Source organism: Labrus mixtus, chromosome 14, assembly GCF_963584025.1.
Source record: "Labrus mixtus chromosome 14, fLabMix1.1, whole genome shotgun sequence".
In the NCBI taxonomy this organism is placed as follows: domain Eukaryota; kingdom Metazoa; phylum Chordata; class Actinopteri; order Labriformes; family Labridae; genus Labrus; species Labrus mixtus.
Window position 1 is genome coordinate 3,488,153 of NC_083625.1, and position 24,561 is coordinate 3,512,713.

Genomic DNA, 24,561 nt, shown 5'->3' on the forward strand with positions numbered 1-24,561 from the left:
CGCTTGTGTCGCGTGAAAAGGCGACGTTGCATGCCCGCGGATTATGCAGCTTTCTTGTGCTAATCGATGGAGCATTAACAGCCTCATTTTTCCAGGATTACGACTCTTTGAAGTGGGGAATACACGCACGCATGCTCTGAGAATAGGTGTGCAGGTATACTTGTGTGTTATTACGCCGAATAGATGCAGCTGCATGCCGGGTACAGGATAGGTAAAGCCCGCAGACTGCACGCCGCCTTCGTCGCTAAGCACCGCGGACAGCTCCGGAGCTGCGGGGCCTGATCTGATCCGATCCTGACTCCTGCAAACACCTCATCTCGTCCTTCTTTTTTCCAGGTGATCGCTGCACTGAAACAGCTCTGAAAACACGTGAGGGAGGACAGCAGCCAAGATGAAGCATTTTCTGAGGTAAATAAACTCAATGTATGCACGTCATGCAGGGCTTCATTTGCATTTGGAGGAATTCAAACCAGAGCCTCTCTTTCTAGTGTTTATCTTTTTTTTGTGCATGGTACTGAACTGCCTTGTTTATACATAATTCAACGCACCATTATAGGCTCCCCATTGAAGCGTTTCCTAATCGATTAGGTTAGCTACAGTGTGGGCAGGAAGTGGTTATGTTGAGGTGTGAATTGGTTTGAGTGGGTAAAAAAGGCCTTTTAATTATGGAAAGGAAGTAAAGGAAGTGGTTCCCCCTGATGTCTCTATTAATAGATCTGCAGCTTTCTGGGTATTTCTGTGTGAGGGCTGGATAAATCTGACATGTTATATAAGAATGCAATGCTCAGGAGGCTTTTATCTTTGTTACTGATGCTTCTTATTGGTTTCATCCTTTAAAAGTAAACAGGATGATATTAGAAATCAAATGTGAACAACGAAAATAAGCGATAATATCAGGTGTTCAACAAGAAATATAAGCAGAAAGAATAAATGTCAGCAATATAATGCATACATTTATTGTCCCTAATTTCATTCAGTTTAAGGTAGAGAGAGAGTTTAAAGGAGCAGTATGTATCTCTGACACCTAGTGTTTAAAATGGGTACTGCAGTCTAAATTCTAAACATCATAGAGAGCTGTCTCCCCCCCCCCCCCTCCTCTCTAGAGTCGATGATCACACAGGTCACCATGTGGTGGACTCTGAAGCTTCAGTGTTTATCCAGCTCTGCATGGGTCTGTAAACCTTTCTGTGTTCTAACCTCTCTCCATTTTTCAAAAAGCATCTCCAATATTGATCCTAGTTTGAGCACGTTTCTGCTCGTGGAGCTTATTAGAAACATGCAGAGGCTTTTTAGGTCGGGTACAATCACTTCTATCTGAACCACTTCTCTTGCCCGCTTCCATCGCTGCAACACCTGTTGACCTGATAACTGCTCTCATATCTGACAAACCGAGGGGCGTCCAAAACGGGGGCGGTGTGGGGGCGGGGCCTTAAAAGCGCCTACCTTCTCTGGTCCAAACAAATCCAGAGCATTCAGGAGCAGAATCTAAAGTTAGAAGGAGGACATACTGGCTGCTGTGTTGTTGTCAGAGAAGCCAGCACTTCAACATGTTTCTTTAATGTCTGATCAGATAGTAAGATACCTTTATCATTCACTTCAGTGTGCAGTTGGTACTTGTACATTCATTTTTAAACATATACACTGTAAATTATTCATCACACTGCACATCCAATACTGTCAAAAGTCCACTAAATAGTTCATCTTTTGGGGCACCTGTAGCTTAGCAGTTTGTGGGTGCCACAGGTGCGGAGGCCGTTGTCCTCCAGGCGTGCAGCCCGGGTTTGAATCCGTCCTGTGGATGTCATTCCCCATCTCTCTCTCTCTCCCCCCACATTTCCCATGAGCGCCCAGTGTTTCCTGCCCTCTAAAATACTAAATCTGTTAGAACACGTTTTTAAAAGCTGACTCTTTGCTCCTTTTTGTTTTTTGTCTGCGAGACTTTCATTTAAATCTACGTTTAATGAACAGCGGAGCCCAGTACAGTCTGCCAAATCCTTTTTCACAGATGGCTCTGCCTGTTTAGGGTAATTATAGTAATGTGCTAGAAATTAAAGTGGTTATAGTTTACTGATGAGTGAAAAGTGAGTCATGTAGCGTCTTTAATGGTTTTTGGCTGATCAGAGTGATTCAGAAGGATTTAAAGAGAAACTGCTGTGATTTAGTGTTTCACTACTAAACACATAAAACTCACATTAAAGAGTCTGCTAGTTGTTGAACAAACATTTCTTACTTATGAGAAGAAGTTAAATATACAAATTGTGGGTATAGAGGGTTCAGGAAACAGATGAAGAGATACAGATCTCTCACTTTCCGGACTAATCGAGCCATGTCAAGCTTTGCTCCCACATCCATCAGGCTCATGAACAAATGATCTATTTCTTAACACCACTCTTAACCGCTTATAACAATTATTTATGACCTATTCATCATGCTTTTAATAGAGCCACTTGTATGTGTGTGTTTCTGTCGTTGTTTTTGTTTCTAGCTGTATGTGCACTGATGCTCTTTTACACAAATGAAGTACGGATAAATAAAGTTATTTGAATTGAATTTGAATTTGAATTTAATTACATAATAGGCGCTACAGACTTTTAATCTCTGAGTGCTAAAGTTTAGTTTGTTTGCTGTGATCGACGCCATCTTGCATTTGATAAACTCGATCAAAATGTGAAGCTCTGCGTGCATTTAGTGTTTAATTTGATACAGTTTTCAAGTTTGCAAAAACCTCAGGCACTCCCAAAACTGCAAATCTTAATTAAAAACAGCCATTTTTAAGTCTTCTATGAAATGCAAATATTGAAGCCATAAAACTTTCTTTGGATATATTTCCCAAACTGAAAATAATTACGACATCATACGGTTCCTGCAATCCTAAACAAAGTCCTGATTTATTAATGGTTCTGCAGATTATCCTGTAAGATTTTCATCTGGTTTGAGGTGTGAGAGTGATGGTTGAGGAGGTTAGGGCCGCCCAGATTTCATATAGTAAATATTAAACATGATTAATATTTATGATATGATATCCCGTCCTGTGGAGGGAACCCTGATGATAGCCAATTTGGAAGCGAGCTGACTGGAGATGGAAGTACAACAACCGCAGAAAATCTTTATTGACTCACCTCCAGTTTGCACTGTGACATGTACGGCATCTCGGCGTCTTTATGAATAGTTTTACATTTTTCTACATGAATTTTCACTAACAAGCAGTTCAAGAACTATCGCAAATTGTTCCTGCTCTCTTCCATGTTTATTTATTTTACCTTCCTCTGAAGCCATGTTCGACTCGACTGCCAGAGATTTCCAGTTTTCAGAGTCTGGACTCTGGTTGTTAGTGAATTAATCATTTAGTGTGTGGTATGCTGTGACGATCGTTGCTCTCCTCACAAACTTTTTACAAAACTTAAATTGCTGTTCTGTTTTTGGTTTCTTGCAGCTGCTTGCTGCCGATGTGATTCTGCTGTCTTGGTTTTGCTGTGTCTTGATAACAAGCCCCCCCCCCCACACGAGGCTCACCTGTTGTGATAAAGGACTCACTAGTGAAACTTTTTAAAACAGATGTTTTCAGGGAGCCCCCGAAGGCTGAGTTATGAAAAAATAAAAAAGCTGTTGTAGTACTCGAAATCGGTCTCGAGACCACTTTTTGAAGGTCTCATCTTGGAATCCAAAACATTTTTACTCGACCCTGTCTCGGTCTCAGCCTGGGGGAACTCCACTTCTATTCTCCACGTCATCACTGTGATTAGAAGAAAAACACGACTTTATAAAAGAACAAAAGACTTCCATTCATTCATAATTAGATTTTTATCCCCCGGTTACGACTGCAACCTTCCGAGTGACACGCCCCCTGCTCACAAGATGAAGATTTTTTTCATTGATATTTCAAACTTTTATTTATTCTCGAAAAGACACTGAGGTTTCCCTCATTTCCAACGCCGTCGAGATTACAAGCACAGTGAAACAAGCAAACGCACATCAAACACTCCTCTGAGATCATTTAAAACAGTTACAATTTGAAACAAAGTGGAAACTCTGGAAGAGAGGGAAGAACTCCGATCCTTAGAGTTTGCTGGAGGGCGTTCCACCAATTTGAGGCAGCAAAACAAAATGCAGATTTACCGAGTTCAGTAAAAGCTCGAGGGACTTTAAGAAACGAGCCAATCAGAAGAACGGGTCATGTAGGCACCCGTATTCCACTCCAATATATTGGATATTTATGGTCTAGGTCTCGATCCCTAAATATCTCGGTCTTGGAGCACTCTGGTCTGGGGTATGTCTTGTTCTCGGTTAGTGTGCTCGACTACAACTCTAGTACTCAGGGTTTGCATATCAGTACGCATGGATTTACAATGCGGTGACTCGATTTGCTAAAACTTTTACAAAAGTTTTGCAATCTGTGGAAATGGTTTTATAAACTGTGCACATTGATTTGCGTTTGAAATCCACCGCTCTAAAGGAACTTAACGCTTAAATCTATGGTTATTTTTATTCATGTGTGGAGTCTCTCACATCTTCAAAATCTGTTTAGATTTTAAAATCTTTTAGTGTGGGGAAGACTTTGGTCGCATCTGCTGTGATTTCTGCTGCTTGAGTCAGTTTATCTTTTAATCCATGTTTGAGTTCTGATCTTCCATTTAGTCCTTTGTCATTATTTTCTTCTGCTTACCGTTGATTTTAGGGGACAAAGATCCACTACTACAGTATGTCGTTTCATTGTGAATCTGTGTTTATTCTCACAAGGACGTCGAGCTTCCCCTTAATTATTAATGCAATGATCGCAGGCGCATTAAAAGAACAAACACATGTAATCATTCAACTATCGCTTCTTTGTAAATAGGATGTGGAAAATAATTGAATCCGGTTCTTCATTGGTCCATGCTACAATTCCTTCAAAGATAATTCATTAAATCCCCCTCCTCCATTATCCAGCTGTGAGACAAACAATCCACAGATACAATGACCTTAAAACAGAAAATAATCAGAGGTAACATAAATGTGTAGTATTTGAAGAAGTGTCCCTTAAAAAGGAGGCTGCAGGTTCATTGTCACCTTCTCTTTGTATCCAACCTGCTTTGTTTCAGATTAAATCCTGCTTTCATCGCTCTGCCTCGGCGCTCACTTCCTTGAAGGTGAAGGAAATGACAGAGCGTCCATACGAGCTGTTTAACATGCCACTCTCATCCCGGGGGCCTATAGCAGGAGGAATTAATCATCCAGGCTCCATGCATACCGTTCTCTCTCTTTTTTGTTGACATTGAAGATGATGTTAAGCCCGTGATCGCTCAGAATCAGGAGGATTTGTTTTCTGCACGAGGAAGGTTGTAAACTCCATTTCCTGGAAAACAAACACAGCGGGAGGTTTGTAGGTTATTCAGAGTGCAGAGTAACAATATTGGCTCTGAGAAAACAAGAGGAAGGGGTCCTACATTCACATTTCTGTGCAAGAAAAAAAAATGCAGCAGTATTTCTGACATGCTGCACACACTATGTTCTGTCCTGGATGTTTAACATACAGGGGGCGTTGAACCAGGTGATTTTCAGGTTTCTACATGTGTGCAGAGGCAAGGCTGGAAATCTTTCAGTACTTTCATAATGGGTCACTTTGCATTCCCCAAGACACACAGTCTTCATTTTCATTCTCAGTGTCAGCTGTAAAAATAGCTCACCACCATCGTCTCTTTCCTTCAGATCTTCTTCTTTGTTCTTTGATTAAGTGTCGAGTATTTTTGTATCTCGACGCTGATGATTTAGCAACACCACCTTAAAGGTCTCAGAAGTGAAAATAAAACACCAGAAGAAGGACAGGAAATTAGAAACTCACACTTCATGCTTCAACCTCCGGTGCTGAAAAATGAAGCCGATGAGGAAGTGCAAAAATCCTGCAGTTCGTCGAGTGTCCACTGGAGGCTGGCTTCAGGAACACAGGAAGTCACATACACACAACAGGCAAAAAAGCAGTTTTTACATCATAAATAAACATGTTTACAGCCTGGTACAATAAACAAAAGAGGTCTGATTAGTCATTGTCTGGCACACACTGTACAGGTGATTTGATTTCATAAAGATACGTGTTATCCAGAGTTAGGCGCGTAGCTGACATGATTGACAGGTGGGCGCGATGTAATGGTTTGTCAAGAGGCTGAAAACCCGCCTCAGCTCCAGCTCTCAGCCTGTCGTTAGGTTGACTGAAAGTTAGACTGAGACAGGATTTCCAGCATGGCGTCTGCTGCCGATGAGCCTCCGGCGCCCGCTGCAGGAACAGACGGCTGACGTCACTCAGGCTTCTATGGTTCTCACCTTTAAACACCACAAACCAAAGAACCTTAGATAAGTGCCACACACACATGAAATCTGTCTAATCCGTCCCGTCCTCTCCTCTCCAGAGTGGTGACCCAGTTCTTCGTCTTCCTCTACTGTAAACTGCTGTGGCGGGGCCTCAAGTTTGTCGCCAGGAAGTTCACGGGACGCTGCGAGCTGCAGCGGATCTGCTACAACAACAAGCACGGAGCCCGCAGGACCCTCAAGATTGGTAGAGCCGCACACTGCCTGACATGATTTCAATTTTATTTAGTTTATGAAGTGACTTAAAGAACTGTTTGAAAAGGAGGTTTGCACATCTCATGAAGTCGGTGTGTAGGACATAAAACCCTCATATTGAAAAGAAAAACATCCTGCACAAACTCTGGCTGGCTAATCGATTTGTTTCTGTCCTGAAACGATTGTTTGGGACCAAAATGTTCTGATTTTTGTAATAAATTGGTGATGCAGAGCGAGAGTAGTGTGCAGGATTTCTTTCTTCTCAACGTTTTTAACAACCAAAAAAAGTTTTTTACATTATATTTTATTTTTTATTTTTTTTAATTGGCCAATTTATTGAACATGTTAAGATAATACAAACACAAAATAAAAAGGAAAACAAAAACTGGATCCTCAGCATCCATAGCAACAAATAAATAACTCAAATAATATACTTCATGTTCAAAAGGGATAGGAAGAAGTTCAACACTTTTTCTTATTTTTGTGCATTGTTCACAGAAAAATAAAAATGTTTTCATCGATCAGTGTATGATGTTGGACTTGTTGTGCCAAAACAATTTAAGTTTTGGACAAAACAACAACAAAATAATGGGAACAGATTAACCAAAAACCATCAGACAAGAAATAACAAAATGGAAAACAGAAAAACAGAAAATCACAGAGTTTTTTTAGTTTAAATATAGTGTTGCATTTTTTCAGTCTCATTCATCTTCAGAATATTATCTACATATTAACTTACTATTATATTGTTGACAGTTTCAAATTAAGAGCATATTTGTGATTAAATTTAATTATTAATTTCCTTACGTTAAACGGCAATCATTGGTTTTCATTCATAGTTTTCTGACCACCTGGATTTAGCTTAAGGGCCTCAGGGAGATGACTCGGACACCTCGAGCATATTTCGACAGCTTAAACTCCAAATCTAAATATTTGTAACATTTTGAAAGATCTTAAAGCCCCATGTTTTAAATGTAGCTGTATGCATTCGTCTTACATTTTCAACCTTCTCTTTGCAGAGTCCTCCCTGAGATACTCCAAGAATGAGGTACGGGTCTCTAAATAAAAAGAACGAGTTGAATATTTGCCCAATGTAGCTTCAAGGTTTATTGTTTCATTGTATCTGTTTCCCTGAATTCCCACTTGTCCTTGTTTGTTTTCTGCACTCGTCTCCGTCCAGCTGCTTCAGTCTTCCCTCAGCGTCCACCCGGATAAAGTGGAGAAAACCATCGACAACATCATGGCCTTGAAGAAGATTAACCCTGACACCAACCCACAGTGAGACGCCCACATTTCATATCACATTTTATGTCGCTTTATCACTCATGTCGAGGGGTGTTGCTGGTGAATTAGAGACTTTCACAGACTGTCAACACTCCTCAGTCTAGCTGTGAGATGTGACGGGGGGTAAATAATAAATAAATAATGTATTCTTGTAAACTAAGAAGATAAATGGCTCTGATTAAAGGCTGAATACACACACACATGCAAACAGCTTGTCCTCTCCCTGTGTGTTTCCCCCCCAGGCTGGGCATCTCCCTTCAGGCCAGCCTGCTGCAGATCGTGGGCTACAGGAGTCTGGTGGCCGAGGTGGAGAAGCTGCGCAGGGAACCGTACGACTGTGAAAACCCTGAGAACGAGAAAATGCTGATGAAGGTAAATAAACAGTTAGCTGTGGCTTTTTCACATTTATCGGAGAGGAACAGCTGAAGAGAGACAGGAGACGTTGGGAGGAGAGAGAACTGAGATCTCAACCCTTGGTCGCTGCGACGAGGACTTAAGCCTCCGGGGCGTGCGGCATAACCACCAGGCTATCTGGCGCCACAGTGTAGCTTATAGTTTTAATGATGTATCCTTTAATTAAAGCTTTTAGCTGTTTATCTGCTGCTGCGTCATATTGAACAGAAACATGAATTTGTTTTGATCCTCTTGTTTTTCTCTCTTCATTTAAACAAATTTACTAAATAAAAAAAAATAAAAATAATAATAATAATAATAATTATTATTATTATTATTATTAATCCTTCCCCTTGGTCTGGATTTAAATATGAAAATACACAGAAAGCTCTGGATCTAGATGTTATATTATGAAGAGGGATGTTAGATCATTTTATTTTATTTTATTTTATTTTATTTTATTTTATTTTATTTTATTTTTATTTTATTTTATTTTATTTTATTTTATTTTATTTTATTTTATTTTATTTTAATTTATTGTATTTTATTGTATTTTATTGTATTTATTTATTGTATTTATTTATTTTTTATTAGGTGATGCAGAACAATACAAGACGAGTGAGGGACATGTCAAGAGCAATAGTATGTAGGAGACAGGGGAGACACAGGCAAACAGGCAAGCAGGGAGTAATAATAACGTTTATCAACTTTGTGTGTTGAGGGTGTTGAAGGGCCCTGTTCGTTTGTTTGAATGAAGAATGAAGGTTTGAAGATAACTAGGAGGAGAAAGTGGTAGAAGTGGGATTTAACAGCAGTTTGAGCTTGATGAGTAAAAAAAAGAGAGATGTAATAACAAAAATATTAATAATATTAATAGAAGTAAATATAAATGAATAAATAGAGTCCTCTATCTGTTCGATCATTTTAGCATTCAAGCCTCAGTTCTTAGTTTTGAATCTCTTGTACTATACTGTGGTGTGTGTTTTCTGTGTTGCAGCTCTGGAAGGAGCTGCGTCCTGACACTCCTCTCACCAGCCGCATCTCCAAACAGTGGTGTGAAATTGGTTTCCAAGGCAGCGATCCCAAAACTGATTTCCGAGGCATGGGCCTGCTGGGTCTGCACAACCTGCTGTGAGCTCTCAGTCACTTCACACGTCCTGTTAAATACCCATTATAGTTTACAATATAAAAAACAGCCAGACATTTTAACACCTTAATGAGACAGGAGAGATGAATGGTTACATTTGTAGTTTTGCATGCACGTTGTTTTTGAAAACTTAAAGTTATTAATGCACAGATTCATAACCTTGCAGTGCCACAACAAATGGATTTGATTATATATCTAAATGATTACTCCTACAGTCACAGTTGTAGGGCTTTGCGTTTTCCTAATTTCCCTTTTTTTCTTTGCAGGTATTTTGCAGAGCATGACAAGGCCACCGCTCTGCAGATGCTTCATGACTCTCTGCAACCAAAGCACAAGTATGGAAGCCCCCATTTTTCTCACATTTTTACCAAAGCATGATCAAACTGAAGAAATGCACCAAGTGTTTGGATAGAAAGTCTCTCTGGGTGAGCACTGGGACTCAAGTGCAAGGGGGCGTGTCCAGACTTTATGGATTGGGGGGGATTGGCCCAACTGGGGGGCTTGACTTGTGCAGGGGTGGCCTGAAGTTTTTGTGCACACACACATGACTGAAGAGCATTTATTGCCCCCTTCTGTCTGCACTAATCACGTCGACTTTTAAGTAACACAAGATCAGATTCGATCGTTACAGTTGCTCCAAAAGATACAATACAGCAGTAGAAATATAATAATAAAAATATTAATCATATAAAATAGGAATGTAAGTAGGATATCAATAATAGGTACAAGAAATATTAACACGAATAAGAGTCAGACATTTTCAAGATTATTGCACTGTTTGTTATCATGGACATATTATTCATTATTATTATAATGCAGTTTTAATAAATAATGAGTTATGGTGGAGGTTACAGTTTTTCAGTTTTGTTTTTTTATGGCAACACACATATCTTAACTCTTCAAGGATTAAAAACAATATGTACATCCAAAGTCACAATTTATAGTATTTTAAACAATTGCAAAAAAACATCTGCACACTGACCTCTGGCTTCAACCCAGAGAACTGACACTCACTGGATATTTTCTCTTTTTCTGACTATTCTCTGTAAACCCTTGAGATGGTTTGTGCGTGAAAATCCAAGTAGATTAGCAGCTGCTGAAATACTAAGACCAACAACCATGCCACGTTGAAAGTCACTTAAATCACCTTTCTTCCTCATTCTCGGTTTGAACTTCAGCAGATCGTCTTGGCCATGTCTACATGCCCTAAATGCATTGAGATGCTGCCATGTGATTAGATATTTGCAAAAACAAGCAGTTGAACAGCCGTACCTAATGAAGTGGCCGCTGAGTGTATAGTTGTGTCAAATTGTTTTAAAATGGTCCAAATCTGAAGCGATTTCTAATTGTATTGTAAGGTATCTGTCACGTGTGTGGAATATCAGGAACTGGACCCAAGTGCAGAATGAATAAATACAAATATTTATTTAAACAAAAAGGCAAAAACTAAAACTTTCTATCAAAATGTCCAAACAGAGAAAATCCAAAAACTGAAAAACACTAGGAAACACTGAAACTCCAACATACAACACTCAACACTGGCAACTTACAACAATGAACTGACAACACGAGGGAAGGAACACAGAGACTAAATAGACACAAGGGTAATCAGACACAGGTGAGACTAATGACACAGGTGAAGACAATGAGGGTAATCAACACTGGAGGGAAACACACAGAGGCAGGAATAAATACAAGACAAGAAACACGACAAGAACTACAACATGAATCAAGGAACACAAATCACAGAGAACTAAAGAATGTAACAACAATACAGACTAGAACATAGAGGGACACGAGGATACAAAATAACACAGGAAACACTAAAGACTAAACTAGAAAACACACAAGGGAAACAAACACCAGGGAAGACTGAGAACTAAGAGATAAATACATCTAAACAAAACTAAAACAGACCAAATCATGACAGTATCGTTACATTCCTACAAATTGCAAATTAGCAAAGTGCATCAGACGCACTCTTCGACTGATAATTAAAAGTGAAACAACTTGGAGCAGTTTATTGATTTGCTGCTTCACTTCTGAAGTCCACTTTAAGAAGATAAAACCAGTTACCCGAGACAATCTTTCTCCCAGACTCGTGGTGTATCTCTTCACATCTTTAAACTGCACTCAGTCATCCGACTCTCTGCTCCTAACACATTCTTCTTTACTATACTCATTGCAACAGCTTGATATCATCCACTGCTTTATCTTTTATTGACTCCTGCTGCTTGTATTGTTTGTCATCGGCGTCTCATTTCACCAATGAAGATTCTTCTTCTTCTTTTCTCCTTCACCCCCCACCGCCTCCACCTCTCTCTCTCTCTCTCTTCCCATCCCCTCCTCTCTGACTCTCACACGCACTGTAGGAGCACGCACAGAAAGCCAAGGTACTTAACTCACTTTCATTCTTTTCACTGCATTCACTGCTTTTTTTTTCTGCGCGCTCGATGTATCATGCAAAGTCGTTGTTTCATGCATTAAAAGCTGCTCTGAGCACCATTTCCATTTCTCGATTATTTAAAATAATGGCAATTGTATTGTTTTAAAACATATGGTGTCAAACCTCTGGAGGCTGCACTTTGACTTCATGTTGAAAGACTTTGATTCAACAGAAATTAACTCTAACTTAATGATTGTTGTCATCAGAATCAGAAATACTTTATTAATCCCTGGGGGAAATTCGGTGGAAATAAAATAGAATAGAGATAATAAAATAAGCAATAAATACCAAGTAGGGCTACAATAATAGGATATAAACAAGATAAAGCAATATTTACATTATGAATGTGTCTAAAACAGACACAAAAGAAGCGGCACAAGCGGCCAAGTGAACTGAAATCGTTTACATTCAAGTACTTTTAGACTCTCTGTTTAGGTGTTATGGCATTTGTTTTCTGAGTGCAAAAAACAAAAGAAAGGGCCATGTAATTTTATTTTGAAGACTCCTTTTGTCTCGCTCAGTTTTTGTTTTCTATGAAGACTTGAGACAACTGAAGTGTTTGTCCTCCACAGTGAGATAAACAAGCCTGAATGGGAACAGAAGAACCTCGACAAGGCTATTGGGTAAGAGTCTGCACATGTTCTGTGTGATAGCATGCATGTGTGTGTGTGTGTGTGTGTGTGTGTGTGTGTGTGTGTGTGTGTGTGTGTGTGTGTGTGTGTGTGTGTGTGTGTGTGTGGAGGAGAAAAACTGGGCTACTGCTGCTGGAGCTCCTGTTAGTTTTGGCCTCAATATGGATATGGAGCAGTTTGAACAGCAGAGAGGCTCTGAGTTGTGATGCAGTTGTTGAGTGTGTGTGTGTGTGTGTGTGTGTGTGTGTGTGTGTGTGTGTGTGTGTGTGTGTGTGCATGTGTCCTGCCACGTCTGTATCTGTGCTGATAAGGACCAAGGACTCTAAAAACACACACACACACACACACACACACACACACAAAAGCCTTCTGTAGCTCAGACAAACGTAAAATGATCTCCTTATAGTCAGTAAAAAAACAAATTCCCAAAGCAAAACATGTTTCTGTTTTTTTTTCCGTTTGCTTCCTCTAGATTCTCTTTTGCCATTGTGGGCATCAACATCACAGACCTGACCTACTCTCTGCTGGTGAGCGGCGCTCTGAAGACCCACCTGTACAACGTGGCCCCAGAGATGCCGAGCCTGCTGCACTTCCAGCAGACCTTCTGTGAGTTCAGTTAAATTTGTTTCCATCGGCTGCCATGTGAAGTGTCCATCAGTTATTAAACGAGCCCATTCATACACGTTCAAACGCCGCCGACCACCTCGACCCAACCCCTAATTGACTCTACCACTGAGCCACAGGACCAAGAGTGAAACAGTCAGGGTGCTGCAGAACCAAACAAGCACAACAGTAAAAGACAGAACAGTGGTTTGTGCGCGCGCCCCATGTATGGAGGCTGTAGTCTTCCAAGCGGGCGGCCCAGGTTCGAATCCAGCCTGTGTTTCCTTTCCCGCATGTCATTCCTCACTCTCTCTCTCCCTGATTTCCAGCTCTATCCACTGTCCTATCTCTCCATTAAAAACCCCAAAAATAAATCTTCAAATAAAAAATTTAAGACAGAACAGTACAGGATACAAACTATCAAACAATAAGACGTAAAGAAGTAAAAGAGAAGAACAAGATCATACATGATTACAAGACTTGAGTCCCTGAGTCCCAGTCCAGATCCAGTTTGAGCTCTGCAGTCAAACTGTTTAGTTGTGTCCTGTTTGCCAGAAGGGCAAAAAGAAACACAACTTTTTCACACTTAAATATATAAATCAAGTATATCCTCTGAAAATAACTCTGTGAGTCATGACTGTCTACAATGGGTGTAACACCCGGGTCCCACTGTCTGTGATGTTTTCAGAGTTTTCAGAGTCCTATCTTCAGTTTGTTTACATCGCCCGGACGGCCGGCTGACTCCTCCCCTCGTGTATAAAAGTTGTTTAATTGAGGGACTAGAGAAAAGAAGAATAACATACTGTACTCACTGCTTAACTGTGTTTCTAGATCACGCTCATTTCAGGTAAATTTACATGCAGTGTGAAGATACGAGCACAATAAAGATCGCTAGCATTAGCATGCTAACACAACAATGCAGCGCAAGTTGTTTCGGTTTCATGCTGGTGCTCAAGGGTGACATCTGCTGAATCAAAAAAATCACATATAAAGCCTTTAAAGGAAGAATGTGCAACCTTTTTGATCCAGTAGATGTCGCCCTTGAGCATCAGCATGAAACCAAAATGAACTGCTGTTTTGCCACACCTCCAACCCCTCTCGCCTCGCGTTCTCACTCACTTTATCTGACAATGACGTGGAGGCAGTGGTTACAAGCATTACAAAACAAATGTCAAAATGTTCAGTCTTGCTGCTGATACTTTTGTTCATCATATAGAAGCATCTTTATTTATTTCAGGCTGCCTGTTTCATAACTACATAGAAACTCCTTGAAACCAAAAGTTGTTTTGGTTTCATGCTGGTGCTCAAGGGCGACATCTGCTGGATCAAAAAAAATCACATATAAAGCCTTTAAAGTAATCGTCAACATTTAGGATGAACTTTTCATTATTTTTTTTCCTCGTTGCAGGTTACTTGATGCAGGAGTTCCACCGCTTCTGGATCGAGGAGGATCCCAGCGACATCATGGAGTTCAGCCGGGTCCGCTCCAAGTTCCACCGGAGGATCCTGCGGCAGCTGAAGAACCCGGACATGGCTCTGTGCCCCCACTTCTCCGCCTCCGACCTCCACCTGGTCAACCTTTAAACACCTGCCCCCCCCCTCCCCCCCCTCCCTCACACCCTCACAGAGTCTCCCCTCGGGTGTCTGGTAGGCCATTAAAAAAATCAGAAAACCCCTTTACCCTCACGTCTGGGGAGACTCTGCTCCGTTCTCGTGCTCAGCTAACGTCATGTTGCGTCACTGCCAAAAGCTCATACAGCCACACACACACACACACACAAACACACACACACACACACTTAAACACACACTGCCTCTGCGCCCTCACTGCAGCGTCAGACCACCAGCATCAGAGACGACCATAGCGATTGTAGCTGTGCATGAGGAGGCCGCACCACACCGTCACGCGCTCATCTTTACCGTTTGCTTTAATGATTCATGACGATTGTATCACAGCCGTTACACCTCAGTTTTATCTTCTCACAACAAAACCAAAATTTACTTTCTCAACCAAAAAAAAAATAAATCCCGTCTTAGATCGCAGCGTCGTGACCTTAAAGTCCGAAATATGTGTTAAAAATAAAATAATATTTTGTATTCCAAATGAAGAGCTACAGATATTTAATGTGATTTGTTGGAGCATGAAAAAGAAATGTTTCTGGCGCAGATTCAATCAAAAGTGATGAAACAATATTCTGGACCGGTTCATTTCTTAACTCTGTCTGTATTAGGTCATTACTATAGATTGTACCGTTCTATTGTGAGGTTAACTCTCGAGACTTCTCTTTGCCAAATTTATCGAATGTGGAGAGTTTACGATCGCAGCAGCGGTTTGAGTCTTGTAAGATTAAATGTGTGTTTTGTAAACCTGTGAATAGATGTTCATACGAGTTCAAAAAAATAGTTTAAAGGCTCCGACACACCAAGGAGATCGTCGGCCGTCAGTGAGCGGTCGTCACCCTAGTGTGTCTGACTCCGGTGCTACCCGTCGACCTTTATTTGGACGATTGGAAATGTTGAAATGGTCGGTGAGAGGGCTCTCTCTGATTGGCTGTTTGGAGGTTTCATTTCTCTCCAGCTCTCGACACAGGTTCAGGAAAGCCCCTTGAGCATGCCGCTGTAGTATCAGTGCGTGAATGTGTAGGGGTGACCTGCAGTGTCAAAGCGCTTTGAGTAGTCAGAAGAAGAGAAAAGCGCCATTTTACAATTTTCTTTGTCCACTAAAAGACCAAGGGCTGACAACGCCGGCGCCATTTTCTACTTTTTATCAGACATTATTCTCTATTAGTAGACTACCTATAATACGAGTGGTGACCGACAGCGGTGTGAAAATGGTCTTCTTGTATCATAACAACGGACTACCTACCGCCCCCTGCTGGCATGGAGAGTTATTTCCTCTCATGCATGAGCAGAACGAACGTGGTGGTTGGCCGTCGGCTGTAGTCTTTGCGGTGTGTTCAAGTGCAACTTTTTGGCCAAGACAAAATTAGGACTAGTTGTTTGCCGTCTGCTTGGTGTGTCAGGACCTTTACTGTTTGATGGAGTGATTTGTTTGAGCAGCATTATGCCCCGTTTGGATCCCAAAGGAGCCCTGACTCTGAATATAAAAACTCTGATAAGCTTTTTTTATTTCTTGATGCTCGTTTAAAACCAGAATAATTATAAAAAAAATACCATTTAATGAACATGCTTCACAGGTTTACAAACATTTTATTTTTTTGCCTTTAAATTTCAAACCATCACAAAGATTCAGTTCTGAATGTTTCCCACTCGCTCACGTTCACGATTGTTTGCTTCTATTTTTGAATCCATTGAATGTGACACTGTGTCCACCGTTGTTTCAGCCAAAGCAATAATTTACATTCATTTTCTTTTTCAATGTAAGGATTTGCACCGCGCGTGCCTGAGTGTGTTTGTTTTTAACTCAGAGCTGGAATGCTTATCAATTTGTTGCCGCCGTGTTAAGCGTTTAATAGAGGTAATTTACAACCAGACAGCGGTGTAATTACTGTAAACACTTGTGTATCTGGCAGGCGGTGCGCAGCGTTTCACAATCTCCAAGGTTGGCAGGAAATCTGCCGGCAGTGAAAATATGTTCGTCCTTCTCAGTGTAGCCAAAGACAAAGGACGAGGACGACTGACAGGTTTGTGGTGGAGTTTATGGAGAATGTAGTCTTTATACAGTACTCATAACAAGTAACTACACTTTTTTTGTTTTACTCCAAAAGCAACAACAAAGAAATAAGATAATATGACATTAAATGTAGAATTATCCAATAGATAGAGGATGAGTCAGTTGACACAAACTGAACTGAAGTAGAAAGCTAACAGGATCATTTGGAACTCTTAAACGGGAGGCGTTGATCGTCCAGTCATTGCCCCCGCTGTAAAGTACTCCAAACTGTGACCACGTCTTTCAAATATTCAATTGCCACTAAATTCTTCATCCTATTGTTTCTTTATCCTGAATGGAAATGGTGCTGGTTTAAAATAAAAAAAACAACAACTCCCATGATCCCTCACTGCAGTACCTCTAGTGTCCACTTGAAGGTGGCTGCAAAAGTGAGTAAGTCCCCATTAGGTCCCATTTTAAAAAGCTATTTCTTACAGCAGAAATAAACGTGTTCACAGTATGGCAAGAAAAAAACGTTGTTGGTCTCTAAAACTTTTTTTTTTTTAACTGTACTGTTTGGATTTTATTTTTATAACTCGCCTGCTTTGATGATAATAAGGCTAAGAGTTATGCATCCCAGGGATGTCACAATACCAGTATTTTCAACTTTGACACCATATTAGTTGAATTGAAATGATATCAATACCTGTTTGGTTACCACGGCAACAATATTAGCAGTTCTAGGCGGCAAATGTTTTGTTTTTAACCAAAAATTGCAAGAAAACTCCTGTACACTTTTCGACTTGTTTAACTTAGACACGATCTTCTCTGCTGTCACTTCTGCTGCCCTGTGTCTGTTTGTGAAATAAATAAACACAACACAGGCTGTGTGCTGTGTTGTGTTTATGAGACGGCAAAAGAAACATCAGTCCCAAGACGTCTCACTCTTTCATATTAAACATTTTGACAGCCTTGATGCGCACATTTGACTGACAGGTGGGCGCTGTCTGCAATGAGGCTTAAGACCTGTTTTAACTCCACCTCTTTGTTTCCTAATTGACCAAAAGTTAGGTGACGACGGCATTTCCAAAATGGCGGCCACCAACATTTGGCTTCAAAACAGCTCTTTAGAAACCAATGGGTGACTTCACCGATTCTACGTTCATTTCTATACATATAAGGATGCCCCGAACATAACAATATGTAAATCATAAGTTATGACTTGAGATTTCTTTCTCCTGCTTATCATCATGTGACGGCTCAGATTAGCGCTACATGAGTAGAGAGAAAAGTCAAATCATCGTCACGGTGGACGGAGCATCAGTTTGATTTTCATCCCAGCTCTGAGTCACATTTTTTCATTTTCACTGAAAGATGAATTCACAAAAAAGCCCAAATGTGACTCACACACGTGTTCTTCTTCAAGGCTTTGTTTACTCACTTGAACTGGTGACCGCTGTATTTTTTTAAAATTCATTAGCGCTCACATTAACGGTGTTTGATGCTGACAGCTCGGACAAATGTTCTCATCACCAAAACTGGAAATGTACGATAATGATTTCCCAGCCATGCTTGCACTGTTGATTGTGTTTTTAAGAGTATTATAACTTTGACCCCGTTTAGAAGTGATGCTTTCTGTCAGTATTATGCAGATGTGTTTCCGTTCGGTGAATGTCACCTGCTGGTTCCATCTCCCTGCTTGCGTTTTGATTTGCTCTGCTTTTGTTCAGCTTTGCACTAACGTAAAAATACAAAAATAAACACGGTTTGTTTTTAAGGTAGTAAATCAGTGATTTGTGGTATTAGAGCTACGAGGACTAGTGTGTCCGACGATACTGTAGATGAAGTAAAGTACACGCTGCTGTAAATTCTGCTTTTGAAACTGCCCCTTAAGACGACACAATCTGCATGAAGATATTTTCATTGTCACTGGTTCAGCACTCTGTGTTCTGCAGTAAAGCCTCAAGTAAACTTCTAGATATTGTATCTGTGTGCTTCATTTACGTGTGCTGGACTTTTTGAGACCACAATAAAAAACTACAAGTCAATAAAAAACAAACAAAGGTCGACTATGTCTTTCTTAAAATGTTTCCAGCTGCACCTCAGAAGAGCTTTTGTGTCTGCTCTGTGAAAGTAAGTATTCAGATCCTTCATGTCATGGAACGAGAAAAACTAAGAGAAGGACCCAGGTGCAGAACTGAAAAATGATTTAATTAAACAAAAAAGGCAAAGGTCAAAAACAAGTCTTACTTCTTCAAAAGTCAAAATGTAACAAAGGTAGCCACGAGGAATCACAGGGAGACTGACAACTAACACACAACATGCATACATGAAACACTGAAGACACAAAGAAACTCAAGAATGTAACATGAAGACATCCCTAGAACATAGAGGGACACAAGGATATGAAATTACAAAATAACAGGAAACACTGAAGACTAAACTATGAAACCATCAACACTAGGAAACATTAACACAGAAGGGAAACGAGCACCGGGGAAGAATGAAAAACTGAAACAATAAAGAAATCTAAACTCTGAGATACAAAACGAAAACAGACCAAATCATGACACTTCACTTATCAGAAGTAAAAATATGACAGTCCAATAATCTTCAGTGAACAGCAGAGGGCAGTCAGCCATCACAGCAGAGACGACAGAGATGATCAGTGAAGGGAAAGAAATCTCCACGGTAGGAATGGTGATTTGAAACATCAATGAATGCTGCAAAATGTAATTAAAATCATTTGTCACAAGACATGGCACTGACATGATCTGTTTAAAAAATCGAGGCACATGATGATGTTAAAAAATGTGAAACAGTTGAAGTGATTCCTGTTGAGACATTTCATACAACGCAGCATTACAATGATACGATAGGTCCACTACCTCTACTACTACTACTACTAATAATAGCTTTATTTATATAGCACCTTTAAAAACAGAGGCAGTTCAGTACAATGAAGGGAAATTAGTTTAAAATCAACCAGGAGAGAACAAAATTAAAATTGAGGAAGAGTGGGACGACATCATTTACTCAACTAGTGTTCAAAAGCAGAATGAAATTTCATGATATTTCCACTACTGGTCAACTGTCTAGTGCCCTGAAGTCGTACGCACTTTTCACAAGAGAAGCAGGTGATGGGGGGGGGGGGGCTTATATAGGCTATGCAGTATGCCAAAAATACCAGGATGTCATACTGATTTGGGTAAAAATGTACAGTATGCATCGGACCAGTCTACCTCGCTGTACTGTTTCCCACAATGCAAAGTACCAGGTCAGAGATCAAAATGACGGAGCGCAGCCGTTTGAACTCGTCGGTGGCGGTGACTGAATATCTTGCCACACTATGAACCAATAACAAATATGACATGTTCATATATTTACCACCTCTGATTTTTCCTGCTTTGTGGACTGTACAGTGAATGTGCCACAGCTGGACCAGCAGCTGCAGTTACAGGGTCCTCGGCTTGCTCTTCATATTATTCACAGCTGAGTAAAAGTTCAACCTGAATGTCTGAAAAGTATTCTACAACTTTAATAGCATGCCGATCATATTTCAACCCAGGGCGAGGTGTATAAATGACAGAATACAGTACAGAAACAGCTGTTGTTTACTTCCGCATTCCAGGACCGGAAACCAGTTTAACCGTGCCAAGCATGGCAGTCACACTACATACTACTGTTGAACTCAGTATATAGTATATACTGTACACTGATTTAGATAGTAGTATGTAGTACGCGGTTTCCAAAACAGCCTCTGGGTCTCCAGTGCTCATTATCTCACCTTTAGAGGTAGTGAGAGTTTGCCCTGTGGTGTCTCTTGTAGTGCGAGACCTCATAGCAGCAGAGTTATATTTGGATTTAAGTGTCTGTTGTGAGCTGAAAAGGAAATGTGACTCTGAGACTGAAGAAATGTATATGTCTGATATTTAAGAGTCAAGGTGATGTCTTCTTTCTGGCCTTTTAGAGATGAACCGAAGCAGCCAGGAATTTGTAGGCTGTACCTTTTAGCAGAATATAAGCAACACTGTGAAGATGAAGACTTTGCCACTTTGCCAATGTTTGTCAATGATTGCCAGCGATTGTGAGAGCTTGGTCAGCATGGGTCAGCGATGGTCTGCACTTTGTCAGCCATGTGTGTTGTGTTTCTATGTTGTCTGACCATGGCTGAATAAATCTAAGATGATCCACAGTCTGTTTCACGATTTCATCATTGTTCATCTACTACAGAAACAACCCCCACCTAACACATCCCAAGTTTTTGAGAATACCAGGATAGAAAACCAATGCGGTCGATAGCATCTAACACTTCTATTGAGGTGTGCAGCTTAGAATAAAAGTTTATAGCCTTGCATTTATCACCAATTTTCCAATCTATGCTAACAAATCCCAAATTGTTCCACACAGCTCGGATTCAGAGTCCTGATTATCTGCTTAACAAGGCTCAACTGCCTCCGTTTAGGTCGGCTCCGTTTACTGTGCAACAGGGCATGAAATAGATTGTTGTTTTTACTGTTGGTCTTTGTGTCTCTGATCTCATTCTCATCCATCATGATGATATTTTATGTATTTATGTCTTTGTGATGTTCTTATGATGTATGGTTCCTGCATGGAATTCTGTCGCTAACCAAATTACCCCTCAGGGACAATAAAGATTTTCTTGTTTATTTATTCTTTCCAGTTATGTTCAGGAGAGTTCAGTAACTCTTCAAGTGTTAAAGAGGTCATATTCTGCCCTTTTTGGGGTTCATATATTTAATCTATGTTCCTACTTTTGTACGTTCACAATAGATAAAGTCCGAAAAAAGTGTCTGTTTTCATGTACTGCTCCTCCTTGCTCCCTCTACGCTCTGAGTCCGTCAGCTACGCTCTGTTGAGCCCACACTGTTAGACCCCACGTGGGCCAAGTCTGCTCCGATTGGTCTGCCGATCCGCTCTGTCGTTATTGGTCAGTTGCTCAGCACGCTTCTCGGAAATTTCAACATGAGCTGCAGGGCCACAACGAGCCAATGGGCTTAGATCAGTGATCTCACACTGACAATGACATCGGACTGACAAATTTTTATCGAGGGGGGCTAGAACCGAGCGTTACATGCAGCTAATGCTACAGCTAACAGGAGGATGTAGGAGAAGCCGTGTTTCCGCAGACTTTGAATTTTTGCACATAGATGTGCCTAAACATGCACAGGACACTTGGAAAACACACTAAAGAGCATATAAAACCAGAAAAAGCATAATGTGGGACCTATTTTCACAGCAATAGCAGGGCAAGGAGAGTGAGTGCTTTCAAATGGAGCCCTGTTAGGGAGATTTCCTACTGTCATTGCAAAATCTGCACATTTAGTCCACTGCTTTGGTTTAAGTTTGTGAGCCCCCTACTGGTCTGGGGCCCCAAGCAGCGCCTCCGTTTGTTGTATTGAATGTCTTATGGAATTATTTAAGGAACTGTCTTGAAGTATTGGTTGGTTTTGTTTTGTTTATTTATATATATATATTTAAAAAAAAAAAAAATTTCCTATGGTTTTTTATTCATTTACTTTATGAATTTATTATTTCCTCTCTTTTCTTGCTCCTTGCCCTAGTATGCATGAGTGTGAATGAGACTCCTGGGTAGGCTACTGTGGAAACAGGCTACCTTCGGAGTGGGAACAGGATTCTTGACTCGGTGGGTGGGTACGGGGTTGACTGGGATGGGCGGGAGAAGGCAGGAATGGGGTTTACAAAAGATGACCACAGTACAATGTCATCTCTTATGCCAACTGTATGTTTTCTTATCATCTGTGCAAACTAATAAAATCAGTCATGAATCGAACGTCAGCGATGCTTTTAGCCGGGTATAAACTGTAACGGCCCTCACAAGTGTAGAAACACACTTAACACCAAAACACTTTGTCTGACAACTTGTCAAACGGATGTGACGCCAAATTCAGGAGTGTCAGTCTTCAGTTTGTTTCCATGAATCACAGAGAGAGAGTGTCGTCAGTGTTCTTAATGATGATGCACATGAACATCACATCAAAGCGGTGGATTAGCTCGGATCAGCTGCAGCAGAACTCTGTGGTAATGAACGCCAAGTCAAACTGCAGGGCAGCGTTAGAGCTCGACACATGAGCGTCAGCGTTTGCAATCCGCGCTTTAGTCAGCACTTCTTAAGCCTCCTGCGTGCAGAAACGACATTTTACTGACAACTAAGCGTGTTTAGAGGATGAACATCGACCAGTAAAGAGAAACAACAGTTTTATTACCCTTTGGAAATGTTGCTGTCGATGTTTACAGACAGTCACAGCTTGTGTGGATGGTACCAACTACACCTTTAGTACCACATCTTTGCTTAAGTCCGGTGATTTTCTGACGACCTTCTACCAAACGCTTTACATGTGAAGAAAATCTCAAAGTGCTACAATTTGGATTAAGAGCATAAAGGCAACATCTAAAATAAAACAAGTGAAAGCAAACAGAGTTAAAAACACGAGCATAGGGACAACATCTAAGAGCAGTGGTGTTAAGAAGAAGCTATTTTAAAGATCAGTCCTGGGTTAGGGTACAAGTCTCTGTCCCCCCATAGAGCAGTGCTGAGGTGTCTTGTGCGAGTAGAGGTGCTGCTTGTCAATAGGCAAAGCATGCAACTGTTTGGGGTCCCAGGCCAGTAGGGGGCCCCCTGAGGTCTGACAAACTTTTAAAGAGGACATATTATCCCCCCTTCTCCACCTTCTCAAACAGTCCCCCTGTGGTCTAAATGAAACATCTGTGCTGTGCTTTGATCAAAATATAACATGAATCAAGCACCAGAGGAGGTTTGTGACCCTGTATAAACCAGCTCTCTCAGAACGCTCCGTTTTGGTGTGTGTGTCTCTTTAAATGTAATGACCCCGCCCTGAGTTTTCCCCGTAGACATCACTCCTCTGTAGGGAGAATGAAAATGGATGACCTGTGCAAAAGTTTTGTTCTAGGCTGGGGGTGGAGTCCATGGGTGGAGATACCAGGGGAGGTTTTTTTTTTTTTTTTTTTTACCAGAATCCCACTGTGACATCACAAGGAGAGCACATTTGAAACAGAGCATTTTTCTCTGTGTTGTAAGACTTATGCAGACCACAAACAAAGGACTGGATGGGTTTATTTCACATGTTGTGGGTCTGTAGACTCTCAGGTTACCCAAATATATGTTCAAAAACACTGTACAAGTGGATTTTTCATAATATGTCCCCTTTAAACCAAAGCAGCGGCTCAAAATGGGCAGATTTTGCAATGACAGTAGGAAGCCTCCCTAAGGGGGCCCCATCTGACAGCACTCACTCTAGTTGTGCTGCTAAGTGTCGCATGCATTATTTCTGTTTTAATAAAACCACTTTTACAATCCCTTCACCTCTCCAAGTTGTATCTAAAAAAACAAACAGAATGTTCTCGTGATGGATTTTCAAACTTTGTGCAACTTTTAAATTTCTTCAAGCTGATTTTTGTAACTCACTGAAGACCGCAGATCAAACTGCACGCTTCACACTTTTAATGAGCTAAAGCATGAAAAGCACGAGGAGAATATGTCCTCTAATGGTTGACACAAGTGAAGATGATTCCTGCAAGATATTTGGTGGTTAGAAAAAACACGAGCTTTAGAAGAACTCAAGCAGCTGTCTAAAATCAGGCGGGTGGGGATCCGACCGTGGGCGGAGCCTCGGTTACACGACGCCACCTCGACATGTTGTGAGCAAACGACATTTCAGTTCAGAGAGCGCAGCCGGCTCGCTTCATCTTCTCTGCATTTCTCTTGTGACCTTTCTTCTGAGGAGACGAGCTATCAGATGAAATGCATGCTGGGAAAGATGGTGAAAAGATTCAAGTAATGCAGGAGTGTGAGAGTCCTTCTGTCAGAGTGTGATGGGTCTGGGTCTCCTCCAGCGACTGTCACTTT

At 40.9% G+C, this 24,561-nt stretch overlaps 1 protein-coding gene across 2 annotated transcripts; it reads left to right on the plus strand.

Moving 5' to 3' along the window:
• The first annotated feature begins 267 nt into the window (after positions 1-267).
• Positions 268-15,333, plus strand: elmod1 (ELMO/CED-12 domain containing 1). 2 transcript variants are annotated; one of them, XM_061056161.1, is made up of 11 exons: positions 268-408; positions 6,381-6,526; positions 7,554-7,582; positions 7,715-7,812; positions 8,061-8,190; positions 9,209-9,342; positions 9,625-9,693; positions 11,731-11,751; positions 12,377-12,427; positions 12,909-13,042; positions 14,448-15,333. In XM_061056161.1, the coding sequence occupies exons 1-11, from the start codon at positions 392-394 to the stop codon at positions 14,621-14,623; spliced, it is 1,005 nt and encodes a 334-aa protein (XP_060912144.1). In that variant the 5' UTR covers positions 268-391; the 3' UTR covers positions 14,624-15,333. The 2 variants fall into 2 exon arrangements, with proteins under 2 accessions (XP_060912144.1, XP_060912145.1); XM_061056162.1 differs by lacking the exon at positions 11,731-11,751 and having other exon boundaries at positions 280-408.
• The last annotated feature ends 9,228 nt before the right edge of the window (positions 15,334-24,561 follow it).